The sequence below is a fragment of the Pelobates fuscus genome, chromosome 5 (genome assembly GCF_036172605.1).
Source record: "Pelobates fuscus isolate aPelFus1 chromosome 5, aPelFus1.pri, whole genome shotgun sequence".
NCBI classification, from domain to species: Eukaryota; Metazoa; Chordata; class Amphibia; order Anura; family Pelobatidae; genus Pelobates; species Pelobates fuscus.
Genome location: NC_086321.1, coordinates 120958222 through 120978502, shown reverse-complemented (window position 1 = coordinate 120978502; position 20281 = coordinate 120958222). Strand labels below are relative to the sequence as shown.

Here is a 20281-nt window from a genome sequence, read left to right as displayed (position 1 = left end):
TGGTTCCATAGTAGCCAAACTGAAGGCATAGCTGACTCATAACAGCAACTATATTATTTTCATACATTTTGCTAATATGAGGGGAATAATTTATGTAAATGGATTGCCAAGAGGTTTTTTACTTTTATCAAGTGAAAAAAGGTTTGGAACCACCGCCCTTTAGTCATGATTCCATCCCTTCTCAACTATCACTGCTCTATGCAGCCCATATTCCTCTCACTCCTCATCTGTGAATGTCTGCAGACATTTTCCCCATGACCTCATTTAACCATATTTACCTTTCTTTGCCAACCATCATCATTCCTCACAGAAATGTTCTCATTTCTTTCTATAAAAAAACCCCTGCAATAATTACCTTTGCAGGGTTAAGGGTGCTGGGACACTGCACCAAGATCACTTCAATGAGCTGAAGTGGTGTGGGTGCCTATAGTGTCCCTTTAAAGCAGGGGTGGGGAACCTTCTGCCCTCCAGATGTTGTGGACTACATCTCCCTTGATGCTTTGCCAGCATTATGGTTGTAAGAGCATTAAGGGAAATGTTCCCCACCCCTGCTTTAACCCCTTAAGGACACATGACATGTGTGACACGTCATGATTCCCTTTTATTCCAGAAGTTTGGTCCTTAAGGTCCTTAAGGGGTTAAATGGACAGTATAGTCACCAGAACAACTACAGCTTAATGTAGTTGTTCTGACGAGTGGAATCCGTCCCTGCAGGCTTTTTGTTGTAAACACTGTCTTTTCAGAGAAAAGGCAGTGTTTACATTAAAGCCTAGGGACACCTCCACCTAAAAAGAGAGACTAAAATGGATAAATAAAAGAACAGAAGTAAAAATGCAAAGTTAAAGTGCTGCTTTAATCTATCTGGTAATGATTCTTTATTAAAGCATAGTCTTCTCCAACATAGTCTTCCTTATGTCCATGCCCACAGATACCCTCTTAATAATATCATTACTTCACTGGTGCCATGTGCGGCTTTTTCGTTTGTAGCTTTCAAAAGAGTATAAATTGTGACTTTCCAGAGAGCCACATCATTAAGTAGAATCTAAAATTAATATTTTAATGTTTGACTGTGTGCTCTTAATTGGCCTGGCAGCGTTAAAGATTATTTTAGCCAAACTCAGAAACGAAGAGTGGAGAAGCTTCCTAATCGCCAAGTCTACAGGCTTTGATTACATAAATTAAGCAGTTAATTTGAGCCTGGTCCCATTTGCTTTCTTAAATGGATAACAAACGTCTGTGCTTAGCTCTGGAGGCATGGAGTGCTCGCTTCTGTGTTGAAATAGCAGGACCTTAAAAAAAAAACCCAATGCAGCCAAACCATTTCCTAATTTCATACTAATTTATTATATTTGTGGTCTGCCATTCCTTTGTTTCAAACCATATACGGTCTGTAATGAGAACAGAGGTGAGTGCAGCACAGTACTGAACACCAGTTTTGTAATCCTTCTCAGAAGAGATGGCCAGTTTGTATTCTGATTGTCACAGACTTTGGAGGTTCATCAATCAAAGTTTGAATAATCCAGCACTTAAACATGAAAAATCCCACAATGAAGGAAAATGTGGGTATCATTATTAGCCCTCTTAATTTAGAAATGGAAAATCAAATTCTCAGTCTTTAAAAGAGTTTTTTTTTTTTTTTTTTTTTTTTTTTAAAACACTCACTGCTGGAGCTTTGTAGATTAATCGATGCTTCTGATTTGCATGTAACAGATGCCCTTTAAAGCTACCCTTTAACATTATCAGAATGATAAAGATTAGTAGTTTACACACAGAAGAGGTGGAATCCAAATCTATGGATAAGCACACACTGTCTATAAGAATGTGGAAAGTATCGTAGTCATATTATTTAGTATCAAACCTGATGTTTTTCTTTTTAATTTACTTAAGGACCAAGGCTATTTTGAGATGCCATGTGTTTGTGACCTTTTTAGTACTTTTGCCATGCATTCATTCTACCACTATTTCACCGTTTCCTGGGCTCCCATACTTCTTCTATGTCATTTTTAAAGGGGAAATATGGATTTATTTTTCCATGCCTGACAATATTAAGTAGGTATAAAATATTTAAAAATGAATAGGGCCAGTAATTATGGCCCAAGGTGACAGCGGGACTCTCAAGTATCCAATGATATCTGGGTCTCCTTGGTACAAGCACGGATTTAATGCTGCTGGTACTTTTAATGCATGACAATCTATGCTGTGGGCAGGCATTAAAGCTTTGCACTGCATGAAGGCTTAGACCGTCATGTGTTCCATACAGTTCTGTCATTTTTACCATGCATGTTCCATACACTCTGCTCTTCCCATTTTCCTATTTCTCTCATGCCACACAAAGCTGCATGCCACCCACTAGGTATATCTGGATCATTTGGGCTAAATGTGCCACAAGCCGCTTAACCATTCATGAGCTACACTCCACTTTCTCTTACTTGAATCATGTTCTAATTCAAATGATCAAAGTTGTGCTACAAACAAAAATATATGATCCAGCGGGGACAATGTCCATATTTGAATTCACTGTTCGGGATATGTGGTGCCAAGAACAGAGTTAATTAGTGAAGTTACTTTTGATTATTTTCTTTCCCAGATTGGGAGGCCGTGTATTAAAACACAATCAGGTTCATTGGATTGTGTTTTTGCTACCCAATGCTTTCTTAGCCACTCTGTATGTTAATGGCATTTGTATTTCCTCGCGGCCGGCACTCAAGAGTGCTAGGTAAGTGTTATACCATTCATAAATGGTTTGGCAGCTTGCCATTCGACCTTGTCAGGGAATTCCTTGCACCATAACCAGTATGGTTCACTGTAGTTGTTATGGTGCTTAGAGTATCTCTTTAAGCTAAAGAACATTATAATAGTTCATACAGGTGTGTCCATCACCCTTTTTACAATATTATAAAACTGTGTATTATTTTAAGATTAACAAATCAGTTTTTTCCACTAGGGACTTTTTTGTTACAATAGAGGTGTTGGCAGGAATTTCAATACAGGAAAAATGTTTTTAGCTATGGTTTGAGTTGGTTTGTTTCCTTACCAGTATAGAATCATTTCCAGAAACACTGTTTCATGAATACTAATGTTTAGATCAGGGGGTAGATCAACAGATGCTGTGGACTACATCTCCTTAATGCTCTTACAACTATAATGCATAATGTGAATCTAAGATCATAAACAATTGGTATGTATCTGTTAATGAAATAAGTTTAGTGGTATCTTTTTATTAAAGCATGATGTGTTGTTTCATTTGTGGATAGTTTGTTATAAATAGTTCGCAAATTAGCAGAGAGAGGAAAATAGATGATTTTGCCCAACTTTTCCACTTCTCTTTTAATTTACTCGATTCCTAGTTTAGTGAATGAACCCTAAAGTCATAAAACAATTCAAAGAAAAAAAAAATTGATCACTGACGGCATAGATAAACCTTGCACGCATAAAAGCAATCATCTTTATTTGGATGGACAGCTAAAATAGGTGGTGTTGAAGACAATGAAAGGAGTCTAGATGGGTAATTTGAGCATGTCTGTATATTGATGAGTAGAGTCAGTATCATCATATCCCCAGAATAACCTCATCATGCAAAATTTGTTTTCACTTGAAAGTGTAAGACATGAAAACTGTGTGTATTAGCGTTAGGGGTAACTGACTTTACTACCTTTTGTGTTTATTTGTATCACATACCATGATATAATTCAGTTGTGCATGACTAATAGATACTGAGTAAACAAGTCAAAATGATTTGTAGTTTTAATATCAGGGTTGGTTGTAACTTTTATTGTATACTTTTGAAAATAAACATTTTATTATACTCCAAAGCAAAATTATTTACAGGAGGAGAAACTGCTAAAACAAGTTTGTCAACATGTAAGAATTGTAAATGGTTTCCGTCCTAGCTTTTTCTTTTTCCCTAATGGGGCAGAAATCCCCCCTCCCCACAAATAGGTGTGAATTATAATAGTGTGTTAATAAATGCTGAAAAGATTTAATTTAATTGTCTGCTGATGAAGGTGAAAGACATATTGTGTATCAACACCTATGTTTTTACTTACTGTTTAATTTAATTTAATTTATTTTATTTTTTTGTTTCCACTAACAGGGTACTGGAAATGGGTATCTTTAGACAAATTCTCCCCAGAAGCATAATGTGTTTTATCCGTTTCTTCCAGAATGAAATAAATGAGATTCCGTTCTTTGACATCCAGTTACCCTATGAGATCGCATTGCTCATATTTCAGTACCTGGGCAGAACGGATCTTGGAAGGTGTGCACAGGTACAGGCTGTCCTTCTTTGAGAATCCTTGTTTTCTTGTGTTTATGTTCTTTTGTCATATTATAGAAATACTTAATTTGTACCTCAATGTAGGATAATAGTTTAGTTTAACTTTTTAGTATTGAAAGTTGCCTAGAAATTGTTAACCTTTTTTGGTGTGATAATCTGTTTTAATGTAAGTGTATATTCAAGATTAAGCAAATGACATCAGAAAATTGATGTAAAAGGCAGGGATCACCAATGGAATGTGCAACTCACTTGATTGATTTCCATGGAAATTACACTGCTTTTGTACTTTGCACCATTTTTTCAGAGGACCACACTTTGGTAAATCTCCCTGTTCCTGTTTCTCCTTTCACTACTTTGTTCAATGGCAGAGCTTACAGTGATTGGCAGGAAGCGAAGATTGACACACTAACTTCCAGGATAGAGTAAAACACAGCAGTGTAGATTTCTACATTTGATTGTATTTTTTTTAGGTCTCAGAAATGCATATTTATTTCAATAAAGGGGAAAAAATAAATTCTATATTAAAATAACACTCCAAACACCATAAGCACTGTGCTGTAGTGATTAAGGTGCCATAAGTGCCCTGTTGCACACTCCTTCCCACCCCCCCACCATTGTGGAGAAGTTTGACTTCTAACCTGGACTCTGCGTGGCATCGCCTTCTACCTGCACTATTTTTAACAGAGAGTTGGATGCTCTCTGAGGAGGGGAGCGACACCCAGCGGCCCCCAGGTAAAGAGTCAAACTGTTCTAAAACCGGTTGACTACTTACAATGGACTGGTGCCAGGGCTCTCCGGCACCAAATCCACTAGAGCATGCTAGTTATGGTTATGATCATAGAGAGTGTCATTTTGAAGTAGTTTGGCTGTACATTTTCAGCTGTACATTGTAATCTGCCACCACAAGTGCAAACTAATAATTATACGGCATTAAAATGTTGGTTTAAAAATAAATTGTGCTTTTGAGCCCCTTTGTTGAGGTTTGTGTACAAGGCAATTATTACAGGTTTGAATTCTTCATGCCTGCTTTATCCTTCTGTGGTCAATGAACAGAAAAAAACTTTTTTTTTTTAACTACCTGTCTTTGCACTTGTGGAAATGATACTCACTAGTGGAGATGTGTTGTCTATACTCACATTCACAACCACTATTTGAGTGTTAGTGAATCATTTTGTTGTTGTCTTATAAATTGGTACCTAGGTGTTCTTGGATGCATCAGTCCTTTATGGGAAATGTACTTCAAAAACACCTGTTTCCATGTGTATTTCGTCGGTAGTATTTGTGGACTTTTCTCTCAGGTAGCACTTAATAAAATCTCCCCTTGGTTAGCCATCTCCAGGTTATGCATATAGTGGCTAAATATTACGAGAGTTGTGGGTTGATGTCAGGGTGGTTTAAAGGAGGTTTACATTTTTTGGAAGACGTTTTGCTCCACGTGCCACTAGAGAAATATTTTCCAATGTTTTTATTTGTTTACTCTGTTCAACACCCAAAGTACAACTTGTAAGTAGCTTCGCTATATTTGTAAGTATGTATAGTTGACAGAACCATGGTTGAAAAAGTGAATATATGTGTTTGGTAATTTTTTCCCCCTTTTTAATTTTAAAATTATTTGTAGTTCCCATATGTAATTGGGTGTCTTTTATCTTCTATTATTCCAATATTTTTAAATTTACTACACTGTATTTTACCTGCCCTTTTTACTTTTACTGCTCTGCACTTTTGAACTGTTTAGCTACTAAAAAGGTCATAGATCTGTGTGTTTGTAACGTGTTTAGATAACCAGATAATAATTATGGCGGTTGTCCCTTTAACATTAAGCATTTAATAGCATTTGGTGTGTGTCCCAATTCTAATGGATCTTTATCTTTACAAACCTTCAACCTCTTAATTATTTCAGGCACTAAAGCATGCTAGTAAACCATGTCTTTGTTTTTATGTTGTGTCTCTTTTTACTATGTGCCCTGATTTGTTTCTCTCACATTTGCTGATTATTTTGAGCATAGCTGATATTGCTACAGGAGCAATCTTTGTAATTGGACGTGCTGTTGTACTATCAGCTTCATTGAATCCTATGTGAAGCCTAGTATAGCCCTGGGATTGTTTTATGTGGTCAATCTGTTGCTTAATGTTAATGTATATATCACCAATAGCACACAATTTAGAAAATTACAATACAGTAAAATCTGAATAGGCTAATAAGTAATTTATTACTGCTCCAGGGTGGAGGTGAGTGAGTATAACTACCCATTGTGCATGCAGGTATCAAAACGCCAATAAATAACTTTCCTGGTCGTACCATTAATGCAGATTGAAGCAGAATAATAAACTTAATAGTGCTTTTTATGCAATAACACAATAATTTAGCAACATGACAGACAAGTACAAACAAATTGCATGCCCATTCTTTTTAATATTCACCGGGAGCAGAAAGCGCTTCTGTTCCGTTGAATGCCCTGCTGCTTTTCGAGTGTTTACTGCAAGAGATTTCAGACGAATGGGGCCTTGGGAGCTCAGGAGGACTGGGCCAGTTTTAAGGAGTTGGCATAGGAAATTATAGCAGTGGCCTTGGAGGGGACCTGCCTGCTTAGTTAGGGATCTCGCCAAATTTCACTCTCAAAAAACAGCAAAGCGGAGAGATGGCAGGGCTTCTTTTCAAGCTTAATCACACTTCGGTCCTCACACCCAACAAACTTGCATCCTTTTTCCATTTACGCTTCCTTTCTTCTTTTCTTCCCTGGTGCTTAGCTGCGGCATGATTTTTGCTGAAACTTGTAGAAATCCTTTTTTTCCAGCAAGCTGCTTTTAGCATTTTCTGTGAAGGGTTAAGGTGCTGAAACAGGTATGACAGTTTCCTTCAGGCAAAATAAGCCTAGTGAGATGGGAGCATACTGAGTTGCTGTAATGTAATGACAACGTTCTTTCACCATCTGTCCATACAGAATGTTTGCAATTATTATTTTTCTTATAATTCAAGTTCACATCTTTAATACTAACAAATTCTCTTTCCTTCTTCCCCAGCATAGTGCTAACTCTAGAGGCTTTTGCAATCATATGAACATGCTACATATACTGTAGAAAAGGTTATATGAGTTTCTCAATATTTAAATTTTTATAGAAGAAGAAATATCAAATAAAAATATAGAAAAATCAACAGTACTCCCACTGGGTAGGCACTGATGTTTTAACTGATTTATTATTTTCCTGTTTAAATGTGTTTTTATATTGGTTTTGATATTGTATACAAACTTGATAAAGGCAACCCTAATCTAATTGATGCATTGCTTTCAAATATCCATTTGAATAATGCCCATTTATATTAGGACACTAAATGATGTTTGACAGAAATATCATATGGCATTATCCTCTTAGACCACAATAGAGTCTAATATAGCTCTATCAAACTCTGAACATGCTCAACGGGGATCAGAAATTAAACTATCCTTCATACAGAATGCATAAAGAGAGCACTTCTGATTTGTGTGCAGTTTCTCATGGCTTTCCAGATCAACCTCAGTCGTTTCCAGTGACCTTCTCCCTGCTTTCTCATTCTCACCTGATTTAATTATTGAGGGCAGGGCGCTAGAATAGTTTCATTTAAGGGTCTCCATTCTTTGTTTTGCCTCTGTGTGTGTATGTGCTCTGTGGAGATGCCCCTGTAATGCAGTGCATTTAGTCAGCCGTTGACATAAGACAAAAGAAACAGGTACCGTATATACTCGAGTATAAGCACATTTTTTGTGCTGAAAAACCCCAACTCGGCTTATACTCGAGTCACTGTCTGTATTATGGCAATTTATACTTACCTCTCCTGCAGCTCCTGTCAGCTCCCTCCTCCGCGGCGGTCCGTTCAGCACCTCTGTCAGCTCCCAGTGTAAGTCTCGCGAGAGCCGCGGGGTCATAGTGCGGCTCTCGCGAGACTTACAGTGTGAGCTGACAGAAGAGCTGCACGGACCGGCGCGGAGGAGGAGGGAGCTGCAGGAGAGGTAAGTGCTCTCTGCCAGCCCCCTCCTACACAGTGCCCATCCACTGGACCACCAGGGAAGGAGACCCTACCCCCCCCTCCCTGCCATGTATCAAGCAGGGAGGGGGGACGAAAAAAAATAAATAAATAAATAATATAACAAAAAAAAATTACAATAATAATGATAAAAAATATATTAAAAATGCCCACCCCCCACCAAGGCTCTGCGACACACTCTGCATCACACACTGCATTCATACATACACACTGCAGTCATACACTCACTGAACTCATACACATACACACACTGCACTCATACACACACACACTGCACTCATACACACACACTGCACTCATACACACACACTGCACTCATACACACACACACTGCACTCATACACACACTGCATACACACACACACACACTGCACTCATACACACACACACACACTGCACTCATACACACACTGCACTCATACACACACACTGCACTCATACACACACACTGCACTCATACACACACACACTGCACTCATACACACACACACACTGCACTCATACACACACACACACTGCACTCATACACACACACACTGCACTCATACACACACACTGCACTCATACACACACACTGCACTCATACACACACACACTGCACTCATACACACACACTGCACTCATACACACACACACACTGCACTCATACACACACACACACTGCACTCATACACACACACTGCACTCATACACACACACTGCACTCATACACACACACTGCACTCATACACACACACTGCACTCATACACACACACACACTGCACTCATACACACACACACACTGCACTCATACACACACACACACTGCACTCATACACACACACACTGCACTCATACATACACACGCACTGCACTCATACATACACACGCACTGCACTCATACATACACACGCACTGCACTCATACATACACACGCACTGCACGCATACATACACACGCACTGCACGCATACATACACACGCACTGCACGCATACACACGCACTGCACGCATACACACACACTGCACTCATACACACACACTGCACTCATACACACACGCACTGCACTCATACACACACGCACGCACTGCACTCATACACACACGCACGCACTGCACTCATACACACACGCACGCACTGCACTCATACACACACGCACGCACTGCACTCATACACACACGCACGCACTGCACTCATACACACACGCACGCACTGCACTCATACACACACGCACGCACTGCACTCATACACGCACGCACTGCACTCATACACACACGCACTGCACTCATACACACACGCACTGCACTCATACACACACGCACTGCACTCATACACACACGCACTGCACTCATACACACACGCACTGCACTCATACACACACGCACTGCACTCATACACGCACTGCACTCATACACGCACTGCACTCATACACACGCACACTGCATTCATTATATACACACACTGTAAATAAATATTCAATTAATATAATTTTTTTAGGATCTAATTTTATTTAGAAATTTACCAGTAGCTGCTACATTTCCCACCCTAGTCTTATACTCGAGTCAATAAGTTTCCCAGTTTTTTTGGGTAAAATTAGGGCCCTCGGCTTATATTCGGGTCGGCTTATACTTGAGTATATACGGTAAGTACTGGAGCAGTGTTTCTATGTGAATCGCCGCTCTATATTCATTATCCCTCTGCAGTGAAAGAAATAATGATTTGCTTCTCTGATACTTGGGATAATTTGCTCAAGGTTTGCTGTACACCAGAAATTGGCATAGGGTGGCTTATTATCTTATTTTAAAATATCTGTTAATGAATACATTTGCATATTGAAATGGGACATTATAAAGATAAAAAAAATATAAAAAATGCCCACCCCCCACCAAGGCTCTGCGACACACTCTGCATCACACACTGCATTCATACATACACACTGCACTCACACACACACACACACACACACACACACACTGCAGTCATACACTCACTGAACTCATACACACACACACTGCACTCATACACACACACACACACACTGTACTCATACACACACTGCACTCATACACACACACTGCACTCATACACACACACTGCACTCATACACACACACTGCACTCATACACACACACTGCACTCATACACACACACTGCACTCATACACACACACTGCACTCATACACACACACTGCACTCATACACATACACACACACTGCACTCATACACATACACACACACTGCACTCATACACATACACACACACACACTGCACACACACTGCACTCATACACACACACACACACACTGCACTCATACACACACACTGCACTCATACACACACACTGCACTCATACACACACTGCACTCATACACACACTGCACTCATACACATACACTGCACTCATACACACACACTGCACTCATACACACACACTGCACTCATACACACACACTGCACTCATACACACACTGCACTCATACACACACTGCACTCATACACACACACTGCACTCATACACACACACTGCACTCATACACACACACACTGCACTCATACACACACACACACTGCACTCATACACACACACACACTGCACTCATACACACACACACACTGCACTCATACACACACACACACTGCACTCATACACACACACACTGCACTCATACACACACACACTGCACTCATACACACACACACTGCACTCATACACACACACACACTGCACTCATACACACACACACACACTGCACTCATACACACACACACACTGCACTCATACACACACACACGCACTGCACTCATACACACACACACGCACTGCACGCATATACACACACGCACTGCACGCATATACACACACGCACTGCACGCATATACACACACGCACTGCACGCATATACACACACGCACTGCACGCATACACACACACGCACTGCACGCATACACACACACGCACTGCACGCATACACACACACACACACACACACACACACTGCAGTCATACACTCACTGAACTCATACACACACACACTGCACTCATACACACACACACACACACTGCACTCATACACACACACTGCACTCATACACACACACTGCACTCATACACACACACTGCACTCATACACACACACTGCACTCATACACACACACTGCACTCATACACACACACTGCACTCATACACACACACTGCACTCATACACATACACACACACTGCACTCATACACATACACACACACTGCACTCATACACATACACACACACACACTGCACACACACTGCACTCATACACACACACACACACACTGCACTCATACACACACACTGCACTCATACACACACACTGCACTCATACACACACTGCACTCATACACACACTGCACTCATACACATACACTGCACTCATACACACACACTGCACTCATACACACACACTGCACTCATACACACACACTGCACTCATACACACACTGCACTCATACACACACTGCACTCATACACACACACTGCACTCATACACACACACTGCACTCATACACACACACACTGCACTCATACACACACACACACTGCACTCATACACACACACACACTGCACTCATACACACACACACACTGCACTCATACACACACACACTGCACTCATACACACACACACTGCACTCATACACACACACACTGCACTCATACACACACACACACTGCACTCATACACACACACACACACTGCACTCATACACACACACACACTGCACTCATACACACACACACGCACTGCACTCATACACACACACACGCACTGCACGCATATACACACACGCACTGCACGCATATACACACACGCACTGCACGCATATACACACACGCACTGCACGCATATACACACACGCACTGCACGCATACACACACACGCACTGCACGCATACACACACACGCACTGCACGCATACACACACACGCACTGCACGCATACACACACGCACTGCACGCATACACACACGCACTGCACGCATACACACACGCACTGCACGCATACACACACACGCACTGCACGCATACACACACACGCACTGCACGCATACACACACACGCACTGCACTCATACACACACACGCACTGCACTCATACACACACACGCACTGCACTCATACACACACACGCACTGCACTCATACACACACACGCACTGCACTCATACACACACACGCACTGCACTCATACACACACACGCACTGCACTCATACACACACACGCACTGCACTCATACACACACACGCACTGCACTCATACACACACACGCACTGCACTCATACACACACACGCACTGCACTCATACACACACACGCACTGCACTCATACACACACACGCACTGCACTCATACACACACACGCACTGCACTCATACACACACACGCACTGCACTCATACACACACACGCACTGCACTCATACACACACACGCACTGCACTCATACACACACACGCACTGCACTCATACACACACACGCACTGCACTCATACACACACACGCACTGCACTCATACACACACACGCACTGCACTCATACACACACACGCACTGCACTCATACACACACACGCACTGCACTCATACACACACACGCACTGCACTCATACACACACACGCACTGCACTCATACACACACACGCACTGCACTCATACACACACACGCACTGCACTCATACACACACACGCACTGCACTCATACACACACACGCACTGCACTCATACACACACACGCACTGCACTCATACACACACACGCACTGCACTCATACACACACACGCACTGCACTCATACACACACACGCACTGCACTCATACACACACACGCACTGCACTCATACACACACACGCACTGCACTCATACACACACACGCACTGCACTCATACACACACGCACTGCATTCATTATATACACACACTGTAAATAAATATTCAATTAATATAATTTTTTTAGGATCTAATTTTATTTAGAAATTTACCAGTAGCTGCTACATTTCCCACCCTAGTCTTATACTCGAGTCAATAAGTTTCCCAGTTTTTTTGGGTAAAATTAGGGCCCTCGGCTTATATTCGGGTCGGCTTATACTCTAGTATATACGGTAAGTACTGGAGCAGTGTTTCTATGTGAATCGCCGCTCTAAATTCATTATCCCTCTGCAGTGAAAGAAATAATGATTTGCTTCTCTGATACTTGGGATAATTTGCTCAAGGTTTGCTGTACACCAGAAATTGGCATAGGGTGGCTTATTATCTTATTTTAAAATATCTGTTAATGAATACATTTGCATATTGAAATGGGACATTATAAAGATATTATAAATATATATTCAGCTAGTATCTATCCGCCTAATATGCATTTGAAAAATAGTCTAAGCAATAAACTTACTGGTCTATATGGAGCTTGTGCATGAAGATGGTTACAATAATATTAAAAAATATTTACAAACAACCAATACCATCTTGAATAAAAAAATAAAAAAACCTGCAAAGTGGTTGGATTTTTAAATGTACTTATTTTTCTTCTGATTTTAAACCGTTCTAACAAAGGACACATTGTCACTGAATTGATTCTATTCCTGGAAAACCTCATCTGAACCTGAAACTTTGCTGATAACGTTGACAGCATGCCAGTAGATTTTTTTTTTTGTATTATTATTTATTTATTTTTTTTTAAATACACTATGCACACTAAAATGTTTGAGAGGTTTTTATTAGAGGATTCATACAGCTGAGGCTCACTCTTTCAAGCAGTTATAGGGTATTTTGCTGCCAATTCTTGAACATTAAGTTATAACTAAGACACATCAGGATATTTTTGCTGGTTAACTGTTTTGCACAGGCTGATTTTCTTTCAGCTTCTCGGAAGGATTAGATAATGGTTACCAAGTAGATTTTTCCCAGTGGCTTTTTTCTTTGATTGAAAATCCATAAAAGATATGAGCAAGAAAAAAAATGTAATTGTCTCTTTTATGATGGTGACATTTATAGTAACATGAATAAATGCTGAACACATTGTTGTCCTTCTTAGAGACTATTCTCTGGTAAGGATGGACAATATTAACAATAAAAAAAAAATCATTATGCAGACATTGCCTCCCTAATGTTTTTCTTTTGATGCCTTATATGTATTTAAGCAGTATGCCTTGCTGGTAGAATGGTTCAATACACGTATGTCATGTAGCTAAAAAGTTGTTGTTTTTTTTTAACGTTACAGTCTTGCATATATTTTTACAACTTAGGAAAAAAAGTCAAAATATCCTTTACTTTATTGTATTTGTCAAAATCTGTTGTGCTGACATTACAGGCATTGACTTATACTGATTTTAAATTCATATTTTGCATATATGTAAGGTAGTGACACATTCTTCAGTTTTAAAATGTGCTCAGTGACCCATTCTTCCAATCGAATAAAACGTATATTAACATTTATTAAAGGAGAACTGTCACATCTCAGGATTTTTAATATTATGTTTATAATACCTATATTTAACCAATATGTGTTTGTGAAATTTGAAAATGATCTTAAATGTAGAAAGCCAGATTTCTTTATCCTGCAACTTTGCTGTCTGTCAGTCATTGCTATAATCTCTGTTCTTTGCCACTGAAAGGTTACAGGTAAGTTAACTATTGTACCGGGTGTAGGGAAGGGGCAAATCTTAATATACTTTTTTTTTTTTTTCAAATTCGTGTTTTATTGAGTTTTTAAATGAACCTTATGAGGGGGTACAGAAGGAAAGAAGGGGTGGGGTACACAAAAGGTATGCAGATATAATTTGGTTCTCTAGACAGTAACATTTCATTATTTACAAACCTATCATGTTTCATCTTCACAGTTTTTTTTACATTTTTGCTCATTTCCCGTCTCTAGCCCGTATATTGTGTACAGCTGTGTAGTCCTCTGCTTGTGCAAAGTCGTCAATTCGTGCAGAGTTGGCTATGGTGGGTGTGTGATTTTTGCCGTGTAATCGCACCAACGTTGGCAATTATTATGAGTGATGTCTCTATGTTTGGGGGTGGATGTGGGTAGCATCTCGTATTGGAGATATTGTTGTATTTTGTGATATAACAGCGTCTGTGTTGGACAGACCTTTTGTTTCCAATGACACGTTATAAGATTACGTGTCACTAGTACTACCAGTATTAGCAGTTGTTTATCTTGTAGAGGAGTTTGGGTCGGTAATGTAGGAAAAGACTAATTGCAGGTGTGAGTGCTCCTCTTACAATTCCCATTGAGTTGCCTAGGTGCTGGATTTCCGTCCATAGTGGTGTGATAATTGGGCAGTCCCACCAAATATGACTCATGGTGCCTTTAGCTTTGTTACACCTCCAACAAGTGTTTGGGGTTGTCGGGTAGATTTTACTCAATTTATCTGGGGTGAGGTACCATCGGTACACAAGTTTCTTGAGCGCCTCTATGTGTGTATAGCATGAGGTTATGCCTTTTAGTGCCCCAAGTGATTTTAGCCATTGGTTATCAGTAATTGTTGAGTGACCTTCTTTGTTCCATTGAGATGTAAAAGCAAATTCTAGCGGTAGTGGGTAATGCCTTATAGCGGCGTATCCTAGGGATAAAGCCTTAGCTATAACCGGTGCTTTCTGGCATCTATTGTATAATGCGATAAGGTCAAGGTTTGGTACAGGTGTGTGCTGAATCGGAGTTTGTACCATTTCTGTGATAATACTCTTGAGCTGGAGATATGGGAATATGAAGTTGGATGGTAGGGTGTATTTGAGTTGTAGTTCAGGGAAAGGCATTATGGTCCCCTGTGTACATATGTCAGTAATGTGGGTGATGCCTTTTTCCCTCCATTTGTGTAGGGATAACCACGGGGATATGGAGTTCAGTGTAGTTATGGGTGCCCATGGAGAGAACTTTGTAGTATTTGTGTGCTGTTTATGAAGGTAGTCCCATATTTGGCCTGTGAGCTTGGACGTGGGAAGCAGCGGGGTGTTTTTTCCCCTGAGGTGTTTGGGCGTCCACATGTGGTCCACCACTGAGTTGTTTAGATAGTATTCGTTTTCTATGTCTACCCATTGGAATGTCAATTTGGGAGCGTGAAGTTTGATTGCTGTTTCTAATATTGCAGCTTTATGATAATGTATAATATTAGGGAGGCCTGTCCCTCCCCTACTCACTGGTGTCTGGAGAAGTGTACTCAGGAGGCGTGGTTTCTTGTTTTCCCAAACATAGGTAGATATAAGATTTTAGATTTGCTTGCCCAATGAAATGGACAAGGGGAGAGGGAGCATTCTAAACATGTATAGGAGCTTGGGAAGGATCACCATTTTCACAGCATTAATCCTCCCAAGCCATGTCAATAATACATCTTTCCACTTATGCAGTAGCTGTTTACAGATTTGTAGGAGTGGGGAAAAGTTGAGTGTGCTAATTCCTCTGATTGTAGTTGCGATTTTCACCCCTAAGTATGTTATATGGGTATTTCTCCAGTCAAAGGCATGTTTATTTTTAAGTGATTGCACTACCGTCGTCTTTAGTCTGATCGGCAGCGCTTGGGTTTTTAGTTGATTAAGTTTGTAATATGATATCTTGCTATATTCGTTGAGGACCTCTAGGAGAGATGGTAGGGATTTGTCTGGGTCTGATAAGGTTATGAAAATGTCATCTGCAAATATAGCTAACTTGAAGTTAGTGACTCCTATCTGTATTCCCTTGATGTCTGCTTGGTGTCTGATTATATGTGCTAGGGGTTCGAGGGAGAGTACAAATAACAAGGGTGAAAGTGGGCAGCCTTGCCGCGTCCCGTTTTTGATGGAGAATGGGCTCGATACGAAGCCCACATTTGTAACCCTGGCTGAGGGTTTCGTGTACAGTGCAATGACCCCTTTAATAAAAGCCGTTGGAAATCCAAATTTAAGCAGTACCTGTTCCATATATTGCCAATTTAATCTGTCGAAGGCCTTCTCCGCGTCCAGCGCCAGGAGAAGACCTTGCATTTGGTGGGACTCCATGTGAGCCAGGATATTAAGTATTTTTCTGGTATTGTCTGACCCTTGTCTCTGTTTAATAAAACCTGATTGGTCATTATGTACTATGCGCATCAGTATCTCCTTTAACCTTTCCGCTAGTATTTTGGCATATATCTTTGTATCACAGCTCAGTAGGGATATGTGTCTAAAGTTTTGGCACATGTCAGCAGATTTGCCTGGTTTTGGTAGTGTAGATATATGCGCTTGTAGCATATCTTTCGGCATATTGCCTGTGGAGAAACAGTGATTTATAAGATGTCAGGTGCGGTGTTACTGCCTCTGAGAATGTCTGTAGTATAAGTTTGTGAAGCCATCAGGCCCCGGGGATTTATTTAAAGGCAGTTTAGTTATTACTGTGGCCACTTATGTCTTTCTTATTTTGCTAGTGATCTGTTCTATTTCCGTCTCTTTGCGTTTAGGTAGATTGACGTTTGCTAGAAAATCTTGGATCTGAGTAGGGGCTGGTACATGTGTATTTCTGGCCTCTTTGAGGTTATATAATGTACTGTAATAACGGGCAAATTCGTCTACGATGTGTTGCGGGTGTAGTATTTTTTGTTTGTCAGCGGAGAGGAGGTAGGCTATTTTGGAGTTGGGCATGCGTGCTTTAAGTTTTGATGCAAGTACTGCACCTGACTTGTTACCATGTGCAAAAAATCTATGTTTATACTTGTGTAAAATGTAATTGTTTTTTTCTGTCTCTATTTCTCTTAGTTGAGTTGGTAATGTTCTGAGATTTTCGCATTGTATCTGGGAAGGGCTCTGTTTGTTTGCATGGGTTAGATCTGTTATCTGTTTGAAATGGTCGTTGTACTTTGCAGTTCTTTGTCTTTTCTTATAACTGGCATGTTTAATCATGCTCCCTCTAATCACGGCTTTATGTGCTTGCCATAGAGTTTCAATAGAGGTGTCTCCTGTGTCGTTGATCTCAAAAAAGGCGCGGATGTCCTCTTTAATATCATGAACTATGTGGGGGTCTCTCAATAAAGATTCATTGATTCTCCATGTGCTTTGACCCGTATTTGGGAAATGTTTATGAAGTGTGAGTAATATCGGAGCATGGTCCGACCATGTTATTAACCCTATCTGGGTAGTATGTATTTTACGGGTCAAAGCGGTGGGTATTAAAAATCTGTCTATACTGGAGTATGAATTATGGACTGATGGGTGCAATATTCTCCATATATCTAACAGACCTGCGTTGTGTATCGTCTGTCGAATTTGGTTTGCTATGTGAGTGCGTTTTTGAGATGTTGTGTGGATCACAGTGTGAGTGGAGGTTATGTCTATAGCGCCGTCGAGGATGAAGTTGGTGTCTCCCCCTATGATCAAATTGCCCCATGTATATTTATTGGCCAGGGTTATTATTTTGGCGATGAAGTCGTTTTGATTGTCATGCGGACCGTACACATTCAATAGTGTGTAGGGGTCGTTATTTAAAGTGCATTGTATCAGGAGAAATCTGCCCTCTTTGTCCTCTATTTTCTTATGGAGTTTAAATGAGACACTTTTGTTAATCAGTATAGATACACCTCTCTTTTTCTTAGCATACCCTGCGTGGAAGCCTATGGGGAATTGTCTCGAGGTGAATTTAGGCATGTTAGTCTTGAGAAAATGAGTTTCTTGAAAAAATGCAATTGGGCTTTCATCTTAGTGGCTTCAGCCAGAGCAAGTCTCCGTTTGTGAGGGGAGTTAAGACCTTTCGCATTAAGCGACATTATGTTTAGCGTCATTACTGGTGTGTAACAGTGTCTGCTAGGCATTGATTGCTAATCTGTAGACTTCGGTATCGGCCACCAGTGGTCTATATTGGAGTGTGTTTGTGCATGCTTGTTTCGTTTGCTTTCAAGTGCATCACGTGTTGTCTCTACTAGTTGTGATAAATCCCTGAAATTATGTTGTATCTGGGTTTTAAATTTTAGCATAGCGTTGTAGCATTTGTTATTCTTTGTCATAGAGTGGTGTGAGTGATATAGATAGTTGTTGTATTCAGTTTGTGTGAAAGATGGGTAGACGTAGCTGTCTATAGTTACTTTCAGATACCTCTGAGGGTGTTGGGGAACAGGGGAAGAGTTTAGGTGGATCGGATGCCCGGAGGCAACTATATACATGAGGACGTACAGATCTAAAGTGTCTGTCGTCAGGTAGTAATTGAACGGCCCTATTGAGCCTAAGTGATGGGAGGATATTAGGGTGAATAAATGACCCTGTCTTCTCGTGACCTTTGCGGTCGCAGACGTGGTCTAGCCATTGAAACAGATTACATTACATCAACATTTTGTAAAATAATTAAAAGCGAACATAACTTATAGCAAAACATTTCCCATACGTATTAACTGCAAATACGTAGTGAGGTATGCTCACGTATCATCAGTTGATGGGTCAAAGAGTCCGGCATTTCGGCGCTGGGCTGTCTGTTGAACTGTCCTTCACTTATAGCCAGAAACTGTAATCCAGTCCTTAGACACCATTGTTGATGATTTACGGCGGGTCTCCGCTCCGGTGTCTTTGTCTTGGGTGGGGATGTGAAGATTCCAATCGTTGAGAAGATGGACTCCTTCTTGTTCTGTGCGGACTTGGTGTTCCACTCCATTTCTCCTGATTATGAGGCGGTGGGGTAGCCCCATTTGTATGGAAGTCCTGCATCCCGCAGAGTTTTAGTGATAAGCGCAAACTCTTTACGTTTCGCCAGCGTCGTTGCTGATAGATCCGTGAATAGTTGTATACCTGTGAATTCTCCTGGTATTGCATTAGGGTTTCTTGCTGTTCTCATGATCTTTTCTTTTGTTGTAAAATAGTGAACCCGCGTCAGCACATCCCTTGGGGTGGTAGGTGCAAGGAATTTAGGGCGCGGTAGCCGTTGTATTCTGTACAGGTGTATTTCTTCATCCTTAAGGTCCGGGCAGAGAGCTCTGAACAGCTTTGTGGCATATTCCTGTAGGTCAGCGGTCTTGATTTCTTCTGGGATTCCGCGCAGGCCGATGTTG

General features: G+C 40.7%; 1 protein-coding gene across 2 annotated transcripts in view; it reads left to right on the top strand.

The window, feature by feature from the left end:
- FBXW8 (F-box and WD repeat domain containing 8) overlaps nucleotides 1–20281 on the top strand; it is a 169566-nt gene that overhangs the window by 7083 nt on the left and 142202 nt on the right. For both annotated transcript variants that reach the window (XM_063454201.1, XM_063454200.1), the window contains exon 2: nucleotides 4164–4268. In XM_063454201.1, the coding sequence (XP_063310271.1) occupies nucleotides 4164–4268 (105 nt within the window). The remainder of the gene's footprint in view (nucleotides 1–4163; nucleotides 4269–20281) is intronic.